Source organism: Sceloporus undulatus, chromosome 9, assembly GCF_019175285.1.
Source record: "Sceloporus undulatus isolate JIND9_A2432 ecotype Alabama chromosome 9, SceUnd_v1.1, whole genome shotgun sequence".
NCBI lineage: Eukaryota > Metazoa > Chordata > Lepidosauria > Squamata > Phrynosomatidae > Sceloporus > Sceloporus undulatus.
In genome coordinates this window covers 2,524,224-2,548,508 of record NC_056530.1, presented here as the reverse complement: position 1 = coordinate 2,548,508, position 24,285 = coordinate 2,524,224, and the positions used below count along the sequence as shown (strand labels likewise).

Here is a 24,285-nt window from a genome sequence, read left to right as displayed (position 1 = left end):
TGTGTGACATTGCAGACAACTTGCTCAGTGTGACATGAGCTACAGTTCCTCAAGGCAAGTTGCAGACCCAAACACCTGGTTCAGGAAAACATACGCAAAAGTAGTGAGTAGGATTTGTTGGACTTTATTTTTAAATTTTTGTCAGTTGCTCTTCCAGAGAAAAGGTGGAGCATTTATTAATTGATGAACCAGTGTGGCATAGTAGTTTGAGTATTGAGCTTTGACTCTGGAGCCCAGGGTTCAATTCCCAGCTCAACTATGAAACTCCCTGGTGACCTTGGGCAAGTCACGCTCTCTCAGCCTCAAGGGAAGGCAATGACAAACCTTCCCTGAACAAATCCTGCCAAGAAAACCCCATGTTAGGGTCACCATAAGTCGGAAATAACTTGAAGGCACACAACAACAACTAATTAATTAATTAGGATTTGACTCAACAGAGCCACAGGCCTGTTACAGACTGCCAAAATAAAGCTGCTTCGGGTCTCTTTGGAGGTATGCTGTTTAAATGATGCATGCATCCTAAGAATCCAGAAGCTGCACCAAAGCTGCACTCCAGTGCTTAGGAATGGAGTGTGGCTTTGGCGCGACTTCCGGACTCTTAGGACCTATGCATCATTTAAATAGCATACCTCCAAAGAGACCCGAAGCAGCTTTATTTTGGCAGTCTGTAACAGGCCACAGTATTGGGCCACTTGTAGTCCAAAAGGAGCTGATTCTTTTTCCAGAATGTTTGTCACAAGAAATTTGGATTCATATCTGCTAAGCGTGCAAATGCCAACAACTCTAGTTGTATGTCATCCTTATTGTCAGTTGAATGTGATCCTCTTTGAAGGTATTACTTAATTAACATGTATAATAAAATTGTATGTGTCATATGTTATTACTACACTGTGAAATGAGCACAGATAGTTCAAAGGCAGTCTGCCTCTGCGCTTTGGGTGCTGGAACAAATAGGAAGGGCTGGTGCTGTTGGAGACAGAATGTTGGCTTGATCTGTGCCTTCCATAATATTTCTGGTAATACAAGTACCATTAGTTGAAAATTACTAAGCTAGATACACCTGAATCTAATTCAGCTTAGTATTTCTTCAGTATGATAGGGGGAAAGTATAAAGAACTCTTCTAAAGGCTGGAATGCTGTATTGTACATAAGAGTTGTATCAAGAACAATCTGGCATTCAGTCGGTGACAGGGGACTGAGGAAAAGCCACTTATCAAAAGCATTTATTTCCTTTGAATGTTGCCTACTATAAAAATCTGTATCTCAGCCATCCATGAAAAAAGTTTTGCTTTTGGGAGTATTTTGAATATCAGAATTCTGGATAAGGGAGACTAAACCTGCACTGTGCAAATTGAACCTTTTAAGACCATATTGACAAATAAATGACTGTTGAAGGCATTTGAACATCTTAGGCCCTTGTTTCTCACCGACTCAGTCCAAGATGCTTTGATAATTACAATTACGGTTGCCCCCATAAACCTAGTCTAGGATAAGAATGATGGTAAATTTAACAAAACTAGAATTTTTTAAAGAAGAGATTGGACAACTTCTAGTGCCTGTGGTAGGTCCCAAATGCTTTTTTTCTCCCTTGGGAATCTCTGGCAGAAGGCTTCCCCTGATAAAGTTTCCCAAGACACACCCTACCTTCTAAGCAACCTGGTGAACTGAAGCTGTAATCTCATATGAGGACCTACATTTGGTAAGCATGGTGTTAGGAGTGCTACTTGTTCAGTTAATTTTGTTATAACTGTGATTGCCAAATTTTGTGATAACTTATATAGCATGTGAACTTTCCTTGAGGGTGAAATTCGAGAATATGTGTGCACACGTGTGTACATTTGTAAAGCTGTGGCTCTTGATATTCTTCCTCAGTGGCCCTTACGTCATACATGTTTGTAAGACATTGGGAAGGCTTTGCTTTTTCTCTGTCCTGTATCAGCTTCTTGTGCCCTGTACATATGGCTGATGAGTGTTGTTTTCTCCTATCCTTCAACTCTAGAATTCTGCTCCATTGATGTAGGCTCTCCATTGAAAATCAGTATTATGTAGTAATTAGTCTCTTGAACTATGAACTAAGTTTAAGTTGATTCTCAACCATGAAAGCACACTATGATCTGATCACTGTTTCTCAGTTTAACCATGTTAAGCTATTTATTATGGGTGATTGTTAAGATGAAATAAATGGGGGCGAGAAAAGATAACCATGAGTTCTTTCAAAAGAACCCTAACAATTATTTGCCTGAATGCAAACTATATCAAGCAAATATTGGCACGTCAAACCAGAGAAAAGCTTTGTTTATCTAGTATTTTTATAGATTACCTATTCCAGCCATACAATAAAGACAAGTCCAAACAATGAACAATTAAAGCAACCCAATTCTAAGAATAAAGTCAGAGGTCAGTAAGCAAAAAGCCTAGCCAAAGCACAGCAACAGAAGGACAATCAAAACAGATAATCAGAATAAGCAAATCAGCAGACAAAATAATTTGCTTAATCTGACTGCTGAACCCATAGTGGAAAATCTCTTTTCCTGCAGCTTGGATCCATTGTTCCTGGTCCTGTTCTTTGGAGCAGCAGAAAACAAGCTTGTTCCCTCCTCAATATGACATCCCTTCAAATTTTTGAACAGGGCTATCATATCACCTCTTAATCTTCTTTTCTCCAGGCTAAACATCCCCAGCTCCCTCAGTCGTTCCTCATAGGGCTTCATGGTTTCCAGACCTTTCACCATTTTTGTCGCCCTCCTTTGGACACGCTCCAGTTTCTCAATGTCCTTTTTGAATTGTGGTGCCCAGAACTGTATACAATATTCCAGGTGGGGCCTGACCAAAGCAGAATACAATGGCACTATTACTTCTCTTGATCTAGACACTATACTTTTATTGATGCAGCCTAAAATTGCATTGGCCTTTTTAGCTGCCACATCGCACTGTTGACTCATGTTCAACTTATTGTCTACTTGGACTCCCAGATCCCTTTCACATGTAGTTTCATTCAGCCAGGTGTCCCGCATCCTATATCTGTGCATTTTATTTTTCTGCCCTAAGTGCAGTACCTTACATTTCTCCGTGTTGAATTTCATTTTGTTAGCTTTGGCCCAGCTTTCTAGTCTATTCAGGTCATTTTGAATTTCGATCCTGTCCTCTGGAGTATTAGCTATTCCTCCTAATTTGGTGTCATCTGCAAATTTGATAAGTATGCTCCCAATTCTGTCATCCAGGTCATTGATAAAGATGTTGAATAACATTGGGCCCAGGACAGAGCCCTGTGGGACCCCACTGGTCACTTCTCTCCAGGATGAAAAGGTGCCATTGTTGAGCACCCTTTGGGTTCGGCCGGTCAACCAGTTACAAATCCATGTAACAGTTAGAGCCAGCAGCAAGCCCAATTCATTTAAGAATGTTCTTTGTCATTCACCCAGAAATGTAGCATGTCTCCTCAATTATCTGCTACCCCCAAATTTGTAGAATTCACCGTCACAGAATGTCACAGAAGACATTAGCGTACATGACTATGGATAGAGAAATTCAGATACATGATAGTACTTTCAAACTCCCACACTTTGAAAATTTAATGGGTATGGGATCTTTTTTGGGTGGACAGTGAAACCTGACCTTCCAACTCAACATTAGGAGGAACCTCGTGATAGTAAGGGCTGTTCAACAGTGGAACACACTCCTTCCTCAGAGTATAGTGGAGTGTCCTCCTTTGGAGGTCTTTAAGCAGAGGCTGGATGGCCATCTGTCAGGGATGCTTTGATTGAGAGTTCCTGCATGGCAGAATGGGGTTGGACTGGATGGCCCTTGTGGTCTCTTCCAACTCTACGATTCTATGATTCTATAGCCTTCAAAATCCCTTCAAGAGTATATTATTATTTTTCTGCCTTATTATTATTATTATTATTATTGTTGAAAAATTAGTGATTATAGTATTTTTTTCTGACTAAGATTTTGCCACAGATTTTTGTGCTTCACACATTTTTCTCTGACCTTGGTAAGCCAACCATAATATGTAGTCATGCTCAGATCTCTTTCCTAAGCCAGGAAGAGAATGCATCCCATCTCTAACAATCTAGTAAGCTTCAATTAAACTTGGAAGGAGCTCCTCTTGCTACCATAATTTGGAGGATCGCAAGAGCTAGAGTTAGCACTTGCTGGGAAGTGATGTCAAACTGGAAGGTATTATTGTGAACTCTTAGCTTTTCAATAATTGCTTCCATTCAAATAACTGCTGTCTGAATGAAAAAATTAATAACACAGTGCAGCTCTCTCCACTGTAGTTCCCAGAACCTCAACATGCATACCTCCAGTCCCATTGCAAGGGTGAGGCAATGCAAAAGTCTGCCTTGGGTGCGACAATAAGCGAGTGCAAAAAAGGGGAAGTCAGTCCTTTATTTGGCCAGAGAGAGAGAGTGAGAAAGTGATGCTCCAAGCCTTCCTCGTGTGCAAAGGGAGGCAAGGGAGGGAAGATTGGGGAGACATTGGACACTGGAGATCCTTGCCAAGTGGGCTATGGGGAAGCTTTGCCAAAGCTGTAGTTGACAGGACAGAAGGAGTGTGGCAGTGCAGAAATGGGAGAGGTCTCAAACAGCACTTGGCACTGACAGATTCTTTGTGTCTGAAGGAAATACTTCTTCAGGGTGCTAAATGAGGCAGGGACTAGAACAGAAAGCCCCACGACATTCCCAAAGCCAGCAGCGTTATTTTGACATGGGAAACAGAGGAGCCCACATGCGCTTGCCAGCACTGCTGAACTATCAAATTGTGTGGCTTAGTGGTTTGAGTGTTGGACTATGACTCCAGGGTTCTGTTCCCTGCTTGACCATGAAACCCATTGAATGACCTTGGTCAAGTCACACTCTCTCAGCATCGGGGAATAGGAAGCCCCACACCATTCCCAGAGGGCAAGAACTCCTGAACAAATCTTGCCAAGAAAACCCCATGCTAGGGTCACTTTAGGACCTCCATAAGTAGGAAGTGACTTGAAGGCACAAATTAACAACAATATAATTTATTTATATTACGCCTTTTCCCGGAGGAATCAAGGCGGATTACAGCAAAAACTATAATAAATACAAATAACAATAAAACCACATTTCAGAATCACAATATACATGATGTAGGGAGAATCATGTCCCTAGCCTAATATCCACTGCTGCTGGCGGGTGATGTTATGAGGACAAGTAAAAGGGGGAAGAAACGATAAAAGCACAGGAAACCCCTACCTATCTGAGGGGTTAGAGGCCAGAGCATTGTCAGAAAGTGGAATCTGTTGAAAAGTGGAACCTGGGGTTTTTTAGCTTGTGAATGCATTTTGGCCATTGAAAAACGTAAATAACACATTATACAGTGGACCATTCCCATTTGCAGGGGTTTGGTTCCAGGGCTTCCCACCGATGGGAAACAATACAGTCATGCCCCATATTATTCAACGGGCAGTGATGTGTGTGCGTTTGCATCAGTATCCATATGTTGTTATTTAATAATACGTGTCACAGCAATCTATGGGCAGTTGAATCCACAGATCACCAGCCTGGCAATGCAGTGGACCCACAGTATGAATGCATCCAAAAGCTAAATAAGACTCTCTCTCTCTCTCTCTCTCTCTCTCTCTCTCCTATACTACACATGGTTGTTGTTGTTATTATTATTTATTTATTTATTTATTATGGTATTTATACCCCGCCCTTCAGCCCTAAAGGCTATCAGAGTGGCTTACAATTATTATTTTTAATTAGACGGTTCCCGTCCCTCAGGCTTACAATTTAAAAGACACAACACAAAAGGAGAAGGGAAAGGTGGTGGGAAAGGAGATGAAGTCCAGTGGTTATGTCTCTGAGGCCTGGACCAAGGCAGATGGACTGGAGGAAGGGCTCTCTATCTTCAGGCTAGCCCTGGTGGAGCTAAGCCTGCCTGTTCACTCCCTCACAGGCCAAAGGATGACAGTTATCATGTTGTGTTGTTGTGACAGTTATGTTGTTGTGTGCATTCAAATAGTTACCAACTTATGGTGACCCTAAGGTGAACCTATCATGGGGTTTTCTTGGCAGGCTTCTTCAGAGGAGGGTTGCCATTGCCATCTTCTGAGGCTGAAAGAGTGTGATTTGCCCAAGGTCACCCAGTGGGTTTTCATTGGCAAGCCAGGATTCAGACCCTGGTCTCCAGAGTAATAGTCCAATGCTCAAACCACTACACACAAAATTAAAGTAAAATGAACAAAATGCTTTACTTTACTTTAAGACTTGACTTTAATGTCCTGTTGTCAACTTCAAACAAGATTAATAACTCCAATATGCATTGGTGTAATGTTTTTAATTTCGTCTACCACCTTGGCTTTATTCTAAACAGTTGTACTAACTATTGAGTGAACTATGCCTATGTTGCAGCCTGTATTATTCATGGACATACTTTCTTCACTGATTTTAATTCGTTCTAACTTTTCTTGCAAATTCAGAATCTTGTGGCTCATTTAGTTTTCTTATTGCACTTTGTTGTTGTGTGCCTTGAAGGCGCTTCCTAAGGCAAGTCGATCACTGGGTTTCTTGGAGCTGAGAGTGTGTGACTCATCCAAGGTCACTCAGTGCACTTACATGCCATTATGAATACAACATTATAAGGTCAAATCCTGTACTACTGCAAGAGATGTACACAATCTCAGAAGCACCATGAATGACTGAACACAGACTGAAGGAGCATTGACCACAGTTCTCAGAAGCACCACCAAATGAATACAGGGGGGGAGGGGGGGAGTGCAAGCACACTCGCTTTGGACTGCAATGGAGGCTCACGTTGGATTGTCTCACACATGTGGGTTTTTTGCTGAAGGGGAAGGGGACACCAAACCTCTTCAGGGAAGGGAAGGGAGACACCAAGCCAAGTCAGCTTGGCACCTCTCCCCTCCCGCCCGCCAAAGCTCACTTTGCAAGCAGTACAAATGCATCTGAGGAAGTAGACTTAATTCTAAGAATCCTCCTGCTGCCAACTTCTTTCTTTCTCTTAGTCTCAAAGGTGCTACACGATCTCTCTACATACTGATTCTACAGACTAACATGGTTGTATCTTTGAACTTTGCAAGCAGTGTATGTGAGGGATCCAAAGCAAGTCTCTGTAGGAAGGACTGCCACAAGCCCACTCTATCCAAGCTTGCAAATTACACAGACAAGTTCCATTAATTCAAAGAGGGGTCTGCCCTTTCCAGAGGCAAGGTTTGGGATCGCATGGGCAAGCAAGTGAGCGAGCAATCTCAAGTAAGCCTCATAAGCAAGAAAAACTAATGAAAGGGCAGGCCCCTTGTCAAATTAATGGACCTTGTAATTTGCAAGTATCAAGAGAGTTAATCATCAAAAGCAAAGGCATAGAAAGTGGATGCTTCCTGCACACTCCTCCTTATCTGTGCTATCTCTTCCTCTTTTCCCCCCATAACCTGTGTGTAATATGGTATAAGAGGCTATTCCTAGGTACATCTGTCTCCAAATGTTGTAGTGTTTGAGCCAGAAGATCTCAGTTGCCCTGCTTTCCCCCTCATTAATGTGAAACAAAGTTCCCAAGGAGCATTTATCAAACCATACTTTTCTAGAAGGTCATGTTCATAAGTACACTCTTCTGTAAGTTTCACTGTAGTTTGCACAGGGAGAACAGACATTGCCACACTTTAACACCTCTATCCCTTTCTGCCCAGTGTCTCCTATTCCTCCTCTGTACAAACTTACAAGATGTGTCCCTTTCTTTTCTTAAAGATATTGCCATCTGACCACAGAAATATGAACCCAAAATATATTTTTAACGTCCTTATCTCCTTCTGGGCACTCTTTAACCTGAAAAACAGATTGCAGTCCCTGGTATAACTTAGGAGACCTCAGCTAATCCATATGCTAATACTAATGACATTGTTTGATATGGTATTCAGCAAGCCTGCCATATTTGTATACATATGCTCATTTTCTGGACTGTATATAACTTTATGAAAAGGGTTTGTTGTTAGAATGTACTCCTTAACGCTGGTGATCAGGCGATGGTGCAATGCTGGCAGAAAAATCAGTGTTCGTGTGGTAGGGCTGGAAGATAGTATGTACTTGTATAATATGCTGTGAGTTATGTTAATTTGTTAGAGCCCAAATGATTTTAATTTACTAGACTTGTTCATATTTAAAGTCTGTTTTTCTGTCAAAATGTTACAGCAAAAGGGTGGAGGCTTCTATTCAAAATGACAGTTTATTTCTAAAATATGACATATGGCAGATGGTTTCTGGTCAGGAAAGATTAAAATTAAACCTTCTAAACTGCTGTGTGTTTATCTCTTGCAGTGTATCTCTCTGAGCCCGTATGTGTGCATGCACACAAGTGGACTATATCTCGGATCTAGAATAGATTTCTCTATTGTGTAAAACTATTTGAGTCAGTAGCTCTGCATGTGCATGTAGCAGGATGGTCGTGTTTGGTTCTCTTTTAAAAACAGCCCAGTTGGAGTTCATTGAAATATCCCAATCTAGCAAATGTGCAGGATGGGGCTTCAGACTGTAGACTGGTCTTCCTGATGTTGTGCTGTTTAGGAAAAGAACTTGTAGCCCACAAATGACTAAAGCTGCATCTGCACTGCAGAAGTAATCCAATTTGACACCTCTTTAACTGCCACGGCTGAGTACTGTGGAATACTAGGAACTGTAGTGTCATGAGACATATAGCTTTCTCTGCCAGAGAGCTCTGGTGCCAAAATAAGCTATAGTTCTCAGAACTCTGTGGCATTGAGCCATGGCAGTTAAAGCAGTGTCAACCTGGATTATTTCTACAGTGCGGATGCAGTGGACACTTTGGATATTCCTGACACAGGGTATGTGCTACCAAAATGAATGGTTGCAGCTAGCAGTACTCATCACATGGGGTGGGAGATATTAGTTCCTTCCCAGTTCAGTGATCATTGTGTGCACCCCACTGCCATGTTCCTTCTGACTCTGTGGAACTAAGAACATATTGATACCTAAATCAAGACTTTAAGTACTGTAGTGCGTACTAATGAGTCACCTTGGCAAAGAAGGCAAAACATTCATTTACTTGAACATCTAACAATCATTGTGTGTTGTTGCTGTTTTCCTTGGCTTTCATGCTTGCATTTCTGTTCCTGGAGAGAAAGTCCAATAAGATCTGTGCTACAACTTACCAAAGTCCTTTAACTCTGTTGTATATTTATTGGGCAAACCATGAAATTGAAAGTACAACAAATACCTCAGTAGTATAACATGTGAAGCTGAATATTTCTAACGTTGAACTTCTGCTGTGTTTTCTCTTTATTGCAGCAAGACTAGAGAAAATTGGTACGTGTACACACACACACACACACACACACACACACACGGGAGTCTGCAAACACTCTCCAAAAACCTGGCTAGAAATATACTGTATTTGCAAATATAAGTGACAAGCCTCTGTTAATATTCTGACTAAGATGTAGGTTACATGTGACTCAGGCAAACTTCTTGTTGTAATGTCTGTCTGTAAAGCAAAGTGTGTTCCCCAGATTGTTACTCTCCCTACTCCACATCTATCGACCCATCAGTAGCACAGATGAGGCTGGCTGGAAGGAAAGTGAATGGAGGGAAGATTGTAGGAGACTGACAGGAGTATAGAAAGGAGATGCATCCTTTTTGCAATTCAGATTGTTTGTCCCACCTGATCCATTTTACATGTGATTGCAGTGTGAGTCTATCCCAGGATGAAAGCATTGTAATGAATGTAGTAAACTGGTTGAGGCAAAGGCCTAGAAAAGATGATTAAAGAAGAGATTAAAAAAACAATTATGGCATTGGTTGTTGCTGCTTTTTTTTAAAAAAAAGATGAAAGCAGAGTACAAAGCTTGAATACTCAAAAAAGAGACAAAACTTACTTTGTTCTGTTTCAGAAATTAATAACAAAGTAATTAATCAATTAATTAAGCTCCTTTTCTTAACCCTAGGTTGGAACAAGATATTAAGAAGTTAAAGGCTGACCTGCAGGCAAGCAGGCAGATTGAACAAGAGCTGCGTAGTCAGATCAGTTCTCTGACCAGCACAGAGCGAGGGATTCGATCTGAAATCGGACAACTTCGGCAAGAAAACGAGCTGCTTCAGAATAAGTAAGTTTAGCCCTACTCCACAATAGATTTGCCTTACTATGGCTGCCTTCTACACTTGTACAGTGGGCCCTTTGGATCTGTGGAGGTTTGGTTCTTGGACCACGTGTGGATCCGAAAAAACACAGATGATCACGCCCCATATTATTAAATGGTGGTGACGTCAACATGAATGCTTCAGCATGTCCACGTTCACCTCACCACCATTTATTTTGACAATCTACAGTTGGTTGAATTCAGGACTCTGGAAGGACCTATTGTAAGCTCTGGAGGGTAACTGTTTTACTTACTGAACTAAGTGCAGGTACATAAACTACACTAGTCAGATATACAATAATCTGAGGCTTCAAGTAATCTAGAATAATTAGAGGGCATGCTTGTGGCCATCCAGGTGTACAGAAATCTCATCAAGGGCTTTGAAATGAAATGATCCCTATTTCTATCTACATTGAACCTTTTATTATTCACAAAGACAGAGCTAGTTTGTTGTGCAGCTTGGCTTAAGAGATCTAGGTGAACATCAACCATTTTAATTTTAATAACCCATATTGTGGTAGTACCTTTATTGGGACAACCAAAGAGTTACGAAATTCTCTCTACAAGCTTTCACAACCATGCATTTCTTCCAAATGGCCAAAATGGTAGAAAAAATATATAGGTAAAAATGAGAGTGGGGGTGTTCATGAAATGTATAAAGAATCTAATATGTAAATTATAATAGTTCGTGTTCAGAAAACTGGAAACATCTGAAATGATTACCTCAACACAAGTGTGAAAGTATAAAACTTAAAATACACAATCAAAAGGAGTTTTGTATCCTAGGAGCTGATCCCTAGATACTGCATCCTCTGTTGCCACACTTTCACAGACCATTATCTGTAAACTTTCAATTGCACAGGATGGGAACACGAAGACAGTAAAACAGAACAGGATTCTTATAATTTTTGTTGCTGATGGTTTTCCTCACACGTTTTGAATACAGAAAAATGTTACATCTTTCTTTTCTCTTCCAGATTACATAATGCTGTACAAATGAAACAAAAAGATAAGCAGACTATTGGCCAGTTGGAGAAAAAATTAAAAGCAGAGCAGGAGGCACGGACCTTTGTAGAAAAGCAGTTGATGGAAGAAAAGAAAAGGAAGAAGTTGGAAGAAGCAACCGCTGCACGGGCTGTTGCATTTGCTGCTGCTACCAGGTACCTGTACTTCATTTTCTCCTCTGTCTTCACTGTTTAAATTCCATATAACTGAAAGTATAAAGACTTTTATTTAATTGTTTACTAAATTATTAACAGCTACCAAAATGTCAATAGCTGCATTTTGAAAAAGAAATAAGCACCAGTCTATATTTAGGATTAGGAACATGCTTGTAAAGGCAGATCTTTCATATCACATGAGATCAGAAGAATTATGAAATGTGTTCTTGGAATTTTGTTTTGTTCTGGGATTTCTGGGTATATTTTCTAATGACATTTCCCCATATTCACGGACTACAATGACTGAACAATGTCTCCTGCGATCCAAGAGCTATGTGCTATTCTGAGATATCTGTAATGTTTTATATTTTTGTACAGTTTATTATGATGTTTAGTATTGTGTACAGTTTTATATTTGTGTACAGTTTATAATAATTATTTTTACTGGGCTATACGATTTGAAACTCCAAGTTTGGGTTACATTTTTGTACTCTCACCTGGGTGGGAATAAAAATCCTTGCGTATGAAAATAGCATATTGATGAAAAGCTAGGTTGATGCCTTCTTCCCCCTATGCTAGGCTACTACATGAAGGGAGTGTGTTTTGCCACTGCAGAAGTATACATCCCCTTCTCTTATAGATTGAAATGTAATTGTCCAACACAAGCTCTACCATGATTCTGCCAAATCTCTAGATTCGCTCTATTTTTAATGGCAAAATTGGTGGAATTGGTGGAATTGGCAGTGTTTATAGTACGCAAATGCATAACCACTGTTAAATAGTGTGCCATACTATTCACGAAACGACTGAAATGCATTTGTGCATCCAGGTTTCTCTTTTGGCAGTACTTTGTGTCCAACAGCTTTAAGAAGTCTGAGAAGAAAAAGATAGAGACTTACTTTAGAGTCTAGGATTAAGAAAGTTACATGCAGAAGGGGTTCCCCCCTCCAGCTTCAGAGAGAAGTTGCCTATATTCAGGGAACAGAAGCTCACATTTGAAATGTGGATTCCAAGAACTAACTGAGGGTTATGTGGTTCACAAGGCATTTGTATCCTACTGACTGTCATTTTTTAATGCTGTCACTGTACTAGAAAGAGCAAATGTAGCACCTTTTCCCTCCTGCAGTGTTAACGCTTCTGTGAAACTTAACTCTGACACACATTGAAAGTTACTTCCCTTTCTCTGTTCTTGCCTTACTTGGCAGAGGCGAATGCACTGAAACATTACGAAATCGCATCAGAGACCTGGAGACAGAGTGCAAGAAGTTAACAATTGACATAAAAGTGAAAGAAGATCAGATACGAGATCTAGAAATGAAAGTTCAGGTAACAAGAGGGCACCAAGACACTGTATGCCTTCATCCTTTCTTGATGTTAATAGACATTCCAGGGTGGTCTTCTGTCCATAGTAAAATTTGTACTCTTTGGGATGTTTATCAGACTTGGCAGTCAAACTTTTAGCACTTCAGAAGTGCATAGAGTTGTACTTTCTTTTCTCATCCTAAAGCAAACTGGCCTCAAAAATTCTTTGCAGTTTTTCTCTCTCCTTGTGGGAGGTTTTTTGTTTGTTTGCATTCTTTCAAACGTAACTTTGTCTTTGTGCGCTATTTTATTTTATTGTGCAGTATCAGTGGGCTAGTGAAGTACCAGTTGGCTCCTTTGAAGTCCAGAGTGGTGGATTTTATTTCACTAAAGGATATAAATGAGCCTGTAGCTATAGGCAAGTTACCACACTTTGTCTTGACTACTTGCATGTGTGACTGATTGAGAGGCAAGAGATTTTGTAAAACAAAAACTTGGTAGTACATTAATACGTTGCTCTGTTCCTCTGAGGGATTAGGACTTTTCCTTAGAGAAATAACTAGAACTTCACATCCTGTATTTAGTCCATCTAACATGATTGATTGCTATACAACATCCCAGACACCTATGGATAACACACACAAATACATATGTACACACACACAACTCAACATATATATATATGGATGGGGGGGGGATTTTACACAGAAAAATATAGCATCAAAATGTGGAGCTGGAAAAATTGCCCACTCCACATGAAAACACATTTGGCATACATTAATTAAAGGTTTATGTGGGAAACATGTTAAGCAGGAAGTGTTAATAAATGGTTCCAAGTGGAACCAGAAACAACAGGGTTTTTTCTGCCTCTCTGTCCAGTCCAAATCAAAACTTTGATGAACAAAAACAAACAAGATAAGAAAAGGAAGAGACACTTCCACAATTAGGCCCCTTAACTTAAAAGGACTCCTGTATATTTCCAACAGTTGACCCTCAAAAGGTGGCAGGGCCTTATTAGATAGACTTCTAGACAGACAGCTCCTACCATCATTAATCAAAAGGCATTGTGCAGTTATCCTTTTTCTGCTGAACATATTTTTAAAGATGGAAACCATGAGAGGATTAAAAGACATTATCTATGTCAGGTCCCATCATATATGTTTGTGAATGAAGTCAAGGTTGCAAATGATCAAAGTTTCATCTAGAAGCATTCTAGATAAACATAATGACTGGAAAATTTCATTCCATTTCCATCTGGAGAACAATCCTATAGTTGCCCTAGTCCTGAGCCATTTTGAAGATGGTTTGTCATCTCATTGGTTTGTGTCACTGTCCCAGTTTCTCTTTGGTTAAATAGTCTTTGTGAAATTTTACCCTTATTTCAAAAACCAGTAAAGCCTATTTGTCTATAGGTAACCATAGAATAAAAGAAGAGACATGTCACATTATGTGAAGAGACAACTCTCCGAAACCTTTTTCAGTTCCCTTGCAAGCATTTCTCTCTCCTCAGCCTTTCACATACATCTAAAAAGATAGTAATTATAGAGTCCTCATAACAGAATGCTAGCTATTCCTATTGCTAAAGCACTTTCATAGTTTAGTAGTCGTTTCATTATGTTTGGATTTAAAAGAAAATTCATTTAGTTTAAATAATGTAACTTGTTTTTGATGTGTCTTAGCTGCCTCGAGGTTTTGTTGAGTGGAATAATACAAAATATGAATATTTTAATACACTAATTCCAGTTTTAGATCATTCCAGAGAGAGAGGGAATGAGTAAAAACAGTAAGGAAGAGAGGGTAGCCTTTATTTTCAGAGAAGAATTGGTGGAGAAGTTTAAGCACTCTCTTTCCATAAAGAGCCCTTAATCTGTTAAAATGATTTGCACAATGTTCTTTATTCTTTTTTTAAGTACATTTCAAAAAATGCATATAAAAATAGATTCAGATTCTACATCTATTTTTTAACTTGTTCTCTGTTTCCCCTCACTTATCATTCTGTAGATTTGCCATAAAACATCTGCATTTTCAGTGTTTTTTTCTCCTTGTGTTGCGTATAAAGCCCACATAATCAAATTATCTAGGGAAAAGTCGCACAACTCTTGATTTGATTTGCAGAGAGCTTTGAAACATAGAAAGGAATATATTCTTAATCTTAAGCTTTTTATTTGTGTGTTAAAAAGAAAAACTGTTTGACTTTGTGGGTTTGACAGACATATTAAGTAAAACTCTCTTTTTTTTCCCCTGCTTCTTTCTTTTTTATGTTCTCAAATACATCCAGCGCTTTGGCATTAAATAGCTGGAGCAAAAAAATTAAATGCACCCTACCCTTAAAATAAAGCATGGACACATTAGGTATGTAACAGAGCTTGTCAGAAACCCATGAGCAAACACAGGAGTTTAAGGTATACAGTCATCCCTCCATATTTGCGGATTTGATATTTGCGGATTTGATTATTCACAGATTTCATTAATATGTTCTCTCTAGGACTGTCTGGGTCTTCCAGTGCAACTCTGTGGTCAACTTTAACTAAAAGTTGTACTGAAAGACCATTTGTAGCTACTCCGGTGCCATTCTGTGGTCAGTGTATGTTGGACATTGACCACAGAGTAGCACAGGAGGACCTAGAGATTCCTAGAGAGGTGTCCTTTCAGGTAAAAACAGTGTTTTTGTTATTTGCATTTTTTTCATATTCACGGGGGTCTTGTTCCCCTAACCCTAGCTAATATGGAGGGACAACTGTATAGAAAGGCAGTTAGACAATCTCTTATTAGCTAATAGGACCTACTGAACAGTCAGGTTGAGCACCAAGACCTTGTTCTTGAGTTCATTTTGACCCTCTGTGGCACCACTTAGTTCTCATTAGGTCTCTGTAAAGAAATCCACACCTCTGTGTAGGATATGTGTTTTCATGGAGGTGAACCTCGGTTCAGTCCCTAGTGTTTCAGTTCATCAGCCTGGATGCTCTCAAGAAGTAGGATTAAGAAAGATGTGCTTAAAACTGTGGAAGTTACAGCTAGTCAAGAGTAGACAGTACTGGGCCATATGGACAAACAGTTTTGTTTAGTGTAAGACAGAGCTTGAAAACATTACATTTTTGGACTAGATTGCCCAGAGTTCCACAGCCAACATGGCCACTGGTCAACCCAGTCAGATAGTTACTCTAAGGAAGGGTTTTTTCCACGACAGCTTCATGTTCCTCTCCATTGAAAAAGACCAAGTGGGATTCCCACAGTCACCTCACATCAACGGTGGCCAACCTGTTTCAGGAGAATCTTGAATACAGAGTCATCCTGAACTAAGAGTCATCAAAAGTGTTTTTATCATCCAGTAAAGCTAAATGGTGGTAGATTCAGGACAAATTATTATTATTATTATTATTATTATTATTATTATGCATTGTAGATGTACACAGCGCTGTACAAACAGACAATAAAATTGATAAAGTAAGCCCTTCTAGACATAGTTAGACTAGTCTAGTTAACTTCTGGATGTGGTGATGGCAGCCAGCTTAGGTTGTTATAGATTTACTAGGCCTGATGGCTTTCATCCAAGCTCAAAAAAACTATGCTTCTCAATACTGGGTGCTAAGAAACATAGGGCAGAAAATGATGTTTGCTCTTGTGTCCTGCTTGTGGGTTTCCTGTAGGTATCTCAGTCATCAGTGTGGCAGAGAAGGTAATGGACTTGATATGCCTTTGCTCTGTTCCAAAAGAACTACAGTATTATTATATTCTTACTCTAACATGAAGCTTGGAGTATAGAATGGACTCTGAGAGACATGGCCAAAAGATAGCAGATCCTCACACCAGACCAGCTCTCTTTCTGGGATGGTTTTGTTTATGTTAACAAACCACAAAAAGACTATGTTGCAATCATTTCTTAGGAAAGACAGGTACAGAAAGTATATAATTGTGCATTTTGATTTACAAGCTGCTGCTTCTGAAAATGTTAGTTACCTTTATATTCAAATTATGTTGTTGAAGCATATATGTGTATTTTCATACTGCTTTCATAGTCAAGGATATAAACAAATGGTCTTGAATACTGCAGGTTAGCCCACGCAGTTCTCCCACCACTCCTTAGCCTGTGATAGATTTACTTTGCTTTTCCCACCTATCTCAGTATAAAGACCTTATTCATAACAGTCCTGCTTTAATTATTCTTAAAGGAGCTGCGGAAATACAAAGAGAATGAAAAGGATACAGAGGTGTTAATGTCAGCACTTTCAGCCATGCAGGATAAGACACAGCACTTAGAGAACAGCTTGAGTGCGGAGACAAGGATCAAGTTGGACCTGTTCTCTGCGTTAGGAGATGCAAAAAGACAGCTTGAGATAGCCCAAGGTAAGTGGAATTCTTCAGAGCAGTGGAAAACAAGACTGTTCCTTCTTGTTTAGGAATACATTATGGACCTGTGAAAATGGAAAGCACTGCCATGCATATAGGGCACCAGAGATGGAGGATGCTTGGCAGTTTCCAACTTCAGGGGTGCATTTCCTTGTCCTACAGAGGGGTCTCCTAACCTTCCGAATCAGATTTCTGCAGAGTATAAGGGGGGATTGTGCAGAAAAGTCACAGCGAGCACACAGAGTTTTATGCATGGCCCTTGGGATTCTGTAGACCCTTGGCTGCACAAACCACAGAAGTAACAGTTGGCCCTCCATGTCCACGGATTCAGCCATCCATGGATTCAACAATCCATGATTTCAAACTATTCCAAAAAGATATAAATTCCAAAAAGCAAACCTTGATTTTGCTATTATATATAAGAGTTATAATTTCATTACACGTCGGTATTTAGTGCGACTAGAGCATCCACAGATTTTGATATCCACAGGAGGTCCTGGAACCAAACTCCAGTGGATACCAAGGGCATACTATGTTTCTTTCTGTTGTGAATGTGCCAGAAAAGATCTGCCCACAATAAATTCGGCCAGTCTTAGTTAAACAAACAAACAAACAAAACACCTGACAAAACACGTAGTCTCACTTAAGCCTTTTGGCTACCCATGAAGTTCTTCTGGTTTTGGCTGGCAGAGGAACCTCCACCATCACATTATCTGCATTTTTTCTTCAGGCAAAATGTCAGTATTTGCTCAGTGTAGGGTTCAGACTTAACCAACAGTAGGTAATTTGTTAAATTAGGTTAACTTCTGCTTCAGCACCAAACAATAATTCTGAGAGTCTCTGTGGAAACAGAATAGAGAGTACAGATGGCTGGTTGAGAAATGTGAGAGAATTGCTTTGGTCCTTCTGAAGCAGCAGAGATTTGGCCAGAGAATTCTGATCAAATACCTCATTGTCCATACCAATGAAAGTCTTAGGCGTTCTGGGTATTTTTCCCCACTGAGAACAGAAGGAAGCAGTGCTTGAAAACACGTGGTTAGCTTTTATTGGCTCTCTGAGAGCACTTTCAATTTGTAAATTTGCACAATATTCAAAAATGTAATAAGGTAGGAAATTAAGAGCCCAGGCACAGTTTGAGTTCCAAATGGGGTGGAAAGTAGGAAGGGAAAATAATAAAAACAGAAATCTGATTGAATAGTTCAATTTATGTTCCTCACTGGTCCTTGGTTCCATGCTTTAGAAAATAATCCTTTTGCGATGGCCTCTGTGAAAATGAAATAATATTCTTTAGCAGGAATCTTTAAGTGTATACTAAATTTTAAACCTCAGTTTTGAGGGGAGTGAGAGGGAATCTAGAGTTGCTTTTCCCACCCCATTCATAGAAAACCATTGTATAGCACCTTTCCGATTATTGTTTGGCACCATTTCTATTTGTGGCAGATGCCACATTGCTGGTCCAAATGGCTATGTGACATGAGTGTTTTGGGAAATGGGAGAGAAACCCACTAGTCCTTTCCATGTATTCCTTCTCACTGTAATAGTATAGGATGTATTGGTGTCAAGGAGACAAGCCACAACATTTTTCCTCTCTCCCCTTCTTTCAGAGACAGTGTTGGTGAAAAGGATGGCCCTCTTTAATACAAAAATATTTGCACAATTCAGTCCCTCTCTGCTGTGTGGCTTAGCTCTAGTTGTGGTAATTGTGCACTGCAAATGGCATCTTTAGCCAGCAGAGGGCACACAAGGTTAATCCAAGAGTAGTGTTCTGTTCTGGATGACAATATTGTATTAATGTCGCCATCCAGCAGTAATATAATGGTATTTTTGTATTAAAACATTGGCTGCTTTTAGTAAAATGTGAAAGATTTATACGATCTGAAGAGAAACCAGAGATCTCAGTTTTGTAAATCGGTATTTTATCTTGTGTTTTGAAAGTACTGTAGAATGATGACGTAATTGTTAAATTAAAATTATTATTTTTTAAAAAACCATTTACTGCTTTTGCATTGTTCAGATATATCCATGGGCTTCCCCATCAAAACAGATATATATGTACACTTGTAATATTTGGTTTCTGTTTTGGTTTTGGTTTTTACGGTGGTTCTTATTGGTTGTGAGTTGGCACTGAATGACATTTTCGTGTTTCTTTTTGTTTAACGTTTCAGGGCAGATAATTCAAAAAGATCAGGAAATCAAGGACCTAAAACAGAAGATAGCGGAAGTTATGGCAGTAATGCCCAGCATAACGTACACTGCGGCCACCAGCACGCTGAGTCCTGTTTCCCCACATTATTCTTCCAAATTTGTGGAGACCAGCCCTTCTGGACTTGATCCCAATGCCTCAGTTTATCAGCCCCTGAAGAAGTAAACACCAACTTTCAGTTCGTCACATGGAAGCATCACACAGAAAAATCTCTTGCAGTCAAGATGAAATTTGTATTGTGTGAGACTGTACTGATTTATTGTTTAAAAATAAAGATAAAAAGAGGGAAGTGGGGAGACAGAACCCCAACACCAAGGTTTGGCTAGAACTGCCCATCAGTTTTTTCTTGTAAATTTTTAGAAAACCTCACAGAACTTTATACAGTTTTTTTCTTGGCCAACACATTAAGGGAAAAACAACCCACAACTCTTGGTTTTCACATAGCAAATTCTGCCTCTATTCTTTTTTTTTCTTTTTTCTTTTTTTAGAAAATATGTACACTCTTATAAGGTTCCCTCTTGTAAAGAAAAGAAAAATAACATGGCACTCTGTTTGACTCTAAACCCTTTCTTCCCCCCTCCCTTTTTAAAAAAATATAATGGGGCCAAAATGGCAAATTAAAAATGGCAAGGAATAATGATGGAAATTGTTTAAGTTTTTTTTTTAAGAGTGAAAAGGTTTATAGTCAAACAAAGTTTTGATTATTACAATGTGAAGCCATGGAGTAGAATGGTGGGAAGAGGAATTTGTGCAAGGAATTGGTTTGTTTTTACCCCTCTAAGGACCAGACATATTTAAAAGTGGGCATCAGTTTTAAGGGGAGGCATAAATAATGCAGAGGGGGGTAGACAGTTATATTTAACCTTGGCGGTTATGTGAAATGTTTCGATTCCCATCAGTCTGTTCAGTCTAGAACTTGGAAAAGTTACTTTTTATATTACAGTTTCCAGAATCCCCAGCCAGTATGGCCCACTGGCTATGCTGGCTGGAGATGTAGGCCTGTTACAGACTGCCAAAATAAAGCTGCTTCGGGCCTCTTTGGAGGTATGCTATTTTAAATGATGCATGGGTCCTAAGAGTCCGGAGGTCGCGCCAAAGCCACACTCCATTCCTAAGCACTGGAGTGCAGCTTTGGTGCAGCTTCCAGATTCTTAGGACCCATGCATCATTTAAATAGCATATCTCCAAAGAGACTCGAAGCAGCTTTATTTTGGCAGTCTGTAACAGGCCAATGGGAGCTATAGTTAAAAAGTAACTTTTCCAAGCTCTGGTTTAGTCCCTTCAGAACAGTCTTCTTCAACAGTGCCTTGGGAAAAGAGACCTTTCAAGAGGAATCTTGATAGTATAAAGAATTTTCTCCCCCTTTCGCTGTCATCTTGCTAATAACTTTGAGCTCATTTTACAGAGTCTACTGCAGATCGTAAGTGGTAATTTGAATGCCCATTGCAGTCCAAGTTTACATTGCTCTTTTTGGGTTTATTTGTTTGGGTTACAAAACCTAACAGTGTTCACTAGATAAAGTTATGCTGTAGAGGGCTCAGGAGTAGCAGAGGGAGCATTCTGTTAAAGGCAGAACTGTGCAATGTACTGTATGCAAGAAAGAGACTGTCAAGCTTGCTCAAAAAGCGGCAGTTTGGAGGTTTTTGTTTTTTTAAGTCCACTGCAATTAACACTTTAATATCATCTTGAGTTTGACAATTTAATTTCAATGGGGCTGGCTAAATCTCAGCCATTGTGCCAAGGAGTTTTTTTTTAAAGAGTTTTTAAAATAAAACTCAAAAAAAATTGCACAAAGATTTAAGTTTAAGTGTATATTGTGCATTGGTAGGAAAGTGTTGCACTGGCGACTTTTGAAGTGTTTAAGGTTTGGGGGTGGGTGGGAGGGGGCAGTGGGCAGGGATACAAAATTGTATTAGTAACTAGCAAAATTATAAAAATCAGACCATTATGATTTTGCAAACATGCAGTAGACTCTGGAAGGACAAGGTTCCTCTTTGAAAACGACAACACTTTTTAAAGTTTCATAAGATTTGGCAGATATGCCTTGTTTAAAAAAAATTAAGTAGGACAAGCAAGTCAATAAAAATAGGAGTATTAAAGATCCATCATTTTAATCAGAGATTCTTTTGAGATTAAAAAAACTTCTAGCTTTAGCCAGGTGTGCATGTTGCTGTCATTTTGCATTTTTGAATCATCTTGTGTAATTGTCACCATGAAAGTGTTATTCAGAAATGTCATAGGTTTTCATCTTTGTGAAAAACATGGACTATTGTCACTGACTTTCTTTTGTGTTGAGGTTCCCCCATTTTTTTATTTTTATTTTTTATTTTTTATTGTTTTGCTGCCTTTGGGGCACTACTTTCATTGAGATACTTGGTCTTGGCTGCATTCTTCTTCTTTTTTCTGTGGGGTTTACAAAAAATAAACATTTTCTTGCAGATAAAGTAGCTTTCTGTTTTGTTTTAGGATGCCTAGATTATTGGGGAGAGCCAGCGTGGTGTAGTAGTTTGAGCTTTGGACTACAACTCTGGAGACCAGGGTTTGAATCTGCACTAAGCCACAGAAATTCACTGGTGACCTTGGACAAGTCACATTTTCTCAGCCTCAGAAAAGGCAAAGCTTGCCAAGAAAGCCCCATGATAGGTTTGCCTTGTTGTTACTGTGTTCCTTCAAGTTGTTTCTGACTTATGGTGACCCTAAAGCGAACCTATCCTGGGGTTTTCTTGGCAAGATTTGTTCAGAGGAGGTTTGCCATTGCCTTCCCCTGAGGCTGAGAGCATGTGACTTGCCCTAGGTCTCTTAGTGGGTTTCATGACTGAGCTGGGAATTGAAACCTGGTCTCCAGTTATACTCCAACACTGAAACCTCTATGCCATGCTGGCTTTCTTTTAGGTTCTCATTAAACTGGAAATGGCCTGAAGACACACAACAACAATAACAATCATTAGAGCTTGCAAATACACCTGTGTTTTTTTTTTAAACTAAGATGGTATCTTTTTAAAGAAATCTTGGTCACTTAATTTTACAACTGGGCATAAATTTACATATAAAAAGTGGATATTGGGTTTTCAGATGGTGAAAGCATCTTGTGAGAGTAGCAGCGGGGATCATCAAAGGCAGCTGAATCCCTCAGAACCCATCTGGTGTTACACTGTCCATTTTGCTGCTGCCTCTGTCAATCTGTTATTAAAGTCCAGAGCGTATTGTCTTGACTATGTTTGGCTTCCCTTGCTTTCACTCTGTTGACCCATTCTTCCCTGTTGGATAGCATAAGGTTCAGCAAAGGATAAGATACCTTTGTTGCCTGCTCTATCCTGTGGACAATGAAATTGTTTGTAAGGCAGATGAGGAATTTGTTGGACCCTGCAATCTAGGCAGGGTTTGACTTCCTGCAAATATGAGGGTGGTTGAAGTCTTCCATTATTAGTCTCACCAGAATTTTGTATCCTGAGAGTTGATCCCTAGATGCTGCATACTCTATTGCCACACTTTCACTCTTTCAATTTTTTTTAATGTTCAGTTCACTGTTCTAGGAAAGCATCACAACAAATGATCGCACCCTGGAGCCTTATTGCATAACGAAACAGAAAAAGAGCCAGAGAGCAGCAGCTTTCTCCAGGCCTTACCACACATCATCGTAGCTTTTCAGTTCTCTTTCTGCAGAAGGCAGTTGTAAAAACATGTGTTTGGTCAAACTGATTTTTGCCACTACTTTCTGACTCCATTTGCACTTTGTTTTCTCATCTGATAAGGCTCTTGGTTTTCATGCTCTAAATCAAGGATCTCCTCACAGATGTTCACATCACTGACATACAACACCACTCTTCTTCCTCTCCTATTTGGTCTGTTTCTTCATGTATAAGGGGAATATGAGAGCTACCTGTATGCTTTGTCAATTCTTCTGAAAATTGAAGACCGTTGGGGGTTTGTTTCCACACTCATCAGTTGGTTATTGTACTATCATCATCCCATTTCACAAGGGGCCCAGAAAATATATTGCTATCAAGCACAGTGAGATGCAACTCAACTATCTGAGCAGTCCTTCTTCATGAAAGCATAGATTGTGGATCAAAAAGTAATACAGGTACACAGAAGGTGAGTTTGTGCTTTGGGGGTTAAATTTGATTATTTGGCTGTAATTTTGTATGTTTGGGGCCATATACTCTCCATGTTCACATGGTGTAAGGAGGCAGGCATTTCTGCTGAATCACTGACTTGGTTGGGATGGAGGTGACATCCATAAGCTTTAGACAGCTGCTGACTTAATCTCTGAAGCTTGGCAAACAGGCATTTTGTGTGGGCATTTCACAAGAGAGTTTAAGGGGAAGTCCTGGGGTTGGCAGAGTCCTGGAGTGCTGTGCCCTTCTCTATATAGGACATGTTCATGGATGGTAACAGAACAATTGTAGTGACCTGCCGTATTTATGCCATGTTTGTTTTCTTGCAGTACGTGCGTGTTGGTCGCCCTGCTGAAAGAGAAGATGTGCAGCTTAAGACCTGTGTATTTACACTTGAATTTACAAGAGAGGATGAAGGTGTTTCATTTTGGTTTTGAAAGAGTGGACCACATTCTCCTGGAAGGCCAAGATACAGGCCTTTAGGGCTAGGAGCAGTTCCCAAACACAGAAGGCAAGCATTTGAAAGAATGTGACTCATAGAAGCAGAATAATCAAACAACATGCTGTGGATTTGTAGCTATTTGATCTATTCCAAGCTTTCCCCATAATCAGTGGTTATGTGGATAATAGTAGAGACAGCAACCTTGCCCTTCAGAAGACATGGAAGTGATCTTGGAGGGTGATATGGATGAAAGGGCTTCTGCCAAAAGAAAAGAAAAAGATGTGTGTGGTGGTTGATTCCCTATTTACAGGAGCAGAAGCAATGATATGCAAGCCTGATAAGATGTCTTAAAAGGAGTGCTGTCTTCCAGGGTGAAGATCCATGATGTTGCAGAGAAGGTGACAAGACCCATCAAGCCCACAAACCATTACTCAACCCTTCTGGTCCACATTGGGACAAATAATGTTGCAAGATAAACCCTTAAATATATTTGAAGGGACTGTGAGGCTATGGATAGGACTAAGAGACCATGAGCCACAGGTTGCTATTTTATAATTCTTTCCTGGACTCTGCCA

At 39.8% G+C, this 24,285-nt stretch overlaps 1 protein-coding gene across 1 annotated transcript in view; it reads left to right on the top strand.

The window, feature by feature from the left end:
• MACO1 (macoilin 1) overlaps window positions 1-19,424 on the top strand; it is a gene marked incomplete at its 5' end in the record, with an annotated part of 44,424 nt that extends 25,000 nt beyond the window's left edge. Inside the window, 5 exons of the mRNA XM_042439782.1 lie at window positions 9,947-10,105; window positions 11,116-11,298; window positions 12,504-12,624; window positions 16,770-16,944; window positions 19,113-19,424. Coding sequence (XP_042295716.1) covers window positions 9,947-10,105; window positions 11,116-11,298; window positions 12,504-12,624; window positions 16,770-16,944; window positions 19,113-19,315 — 841 coding nt within the window. The remainder of the gene's footprint in view (window positions 1-9,946; window positions 10,106-11,115; window positions 11,299-12,503; window positions 12,625-16,769; window positions 16,945-19,112) is intronic.
• Between the last annotated feature and the right edge of the window lie 4,861 nt (window positions 19,425-24,285).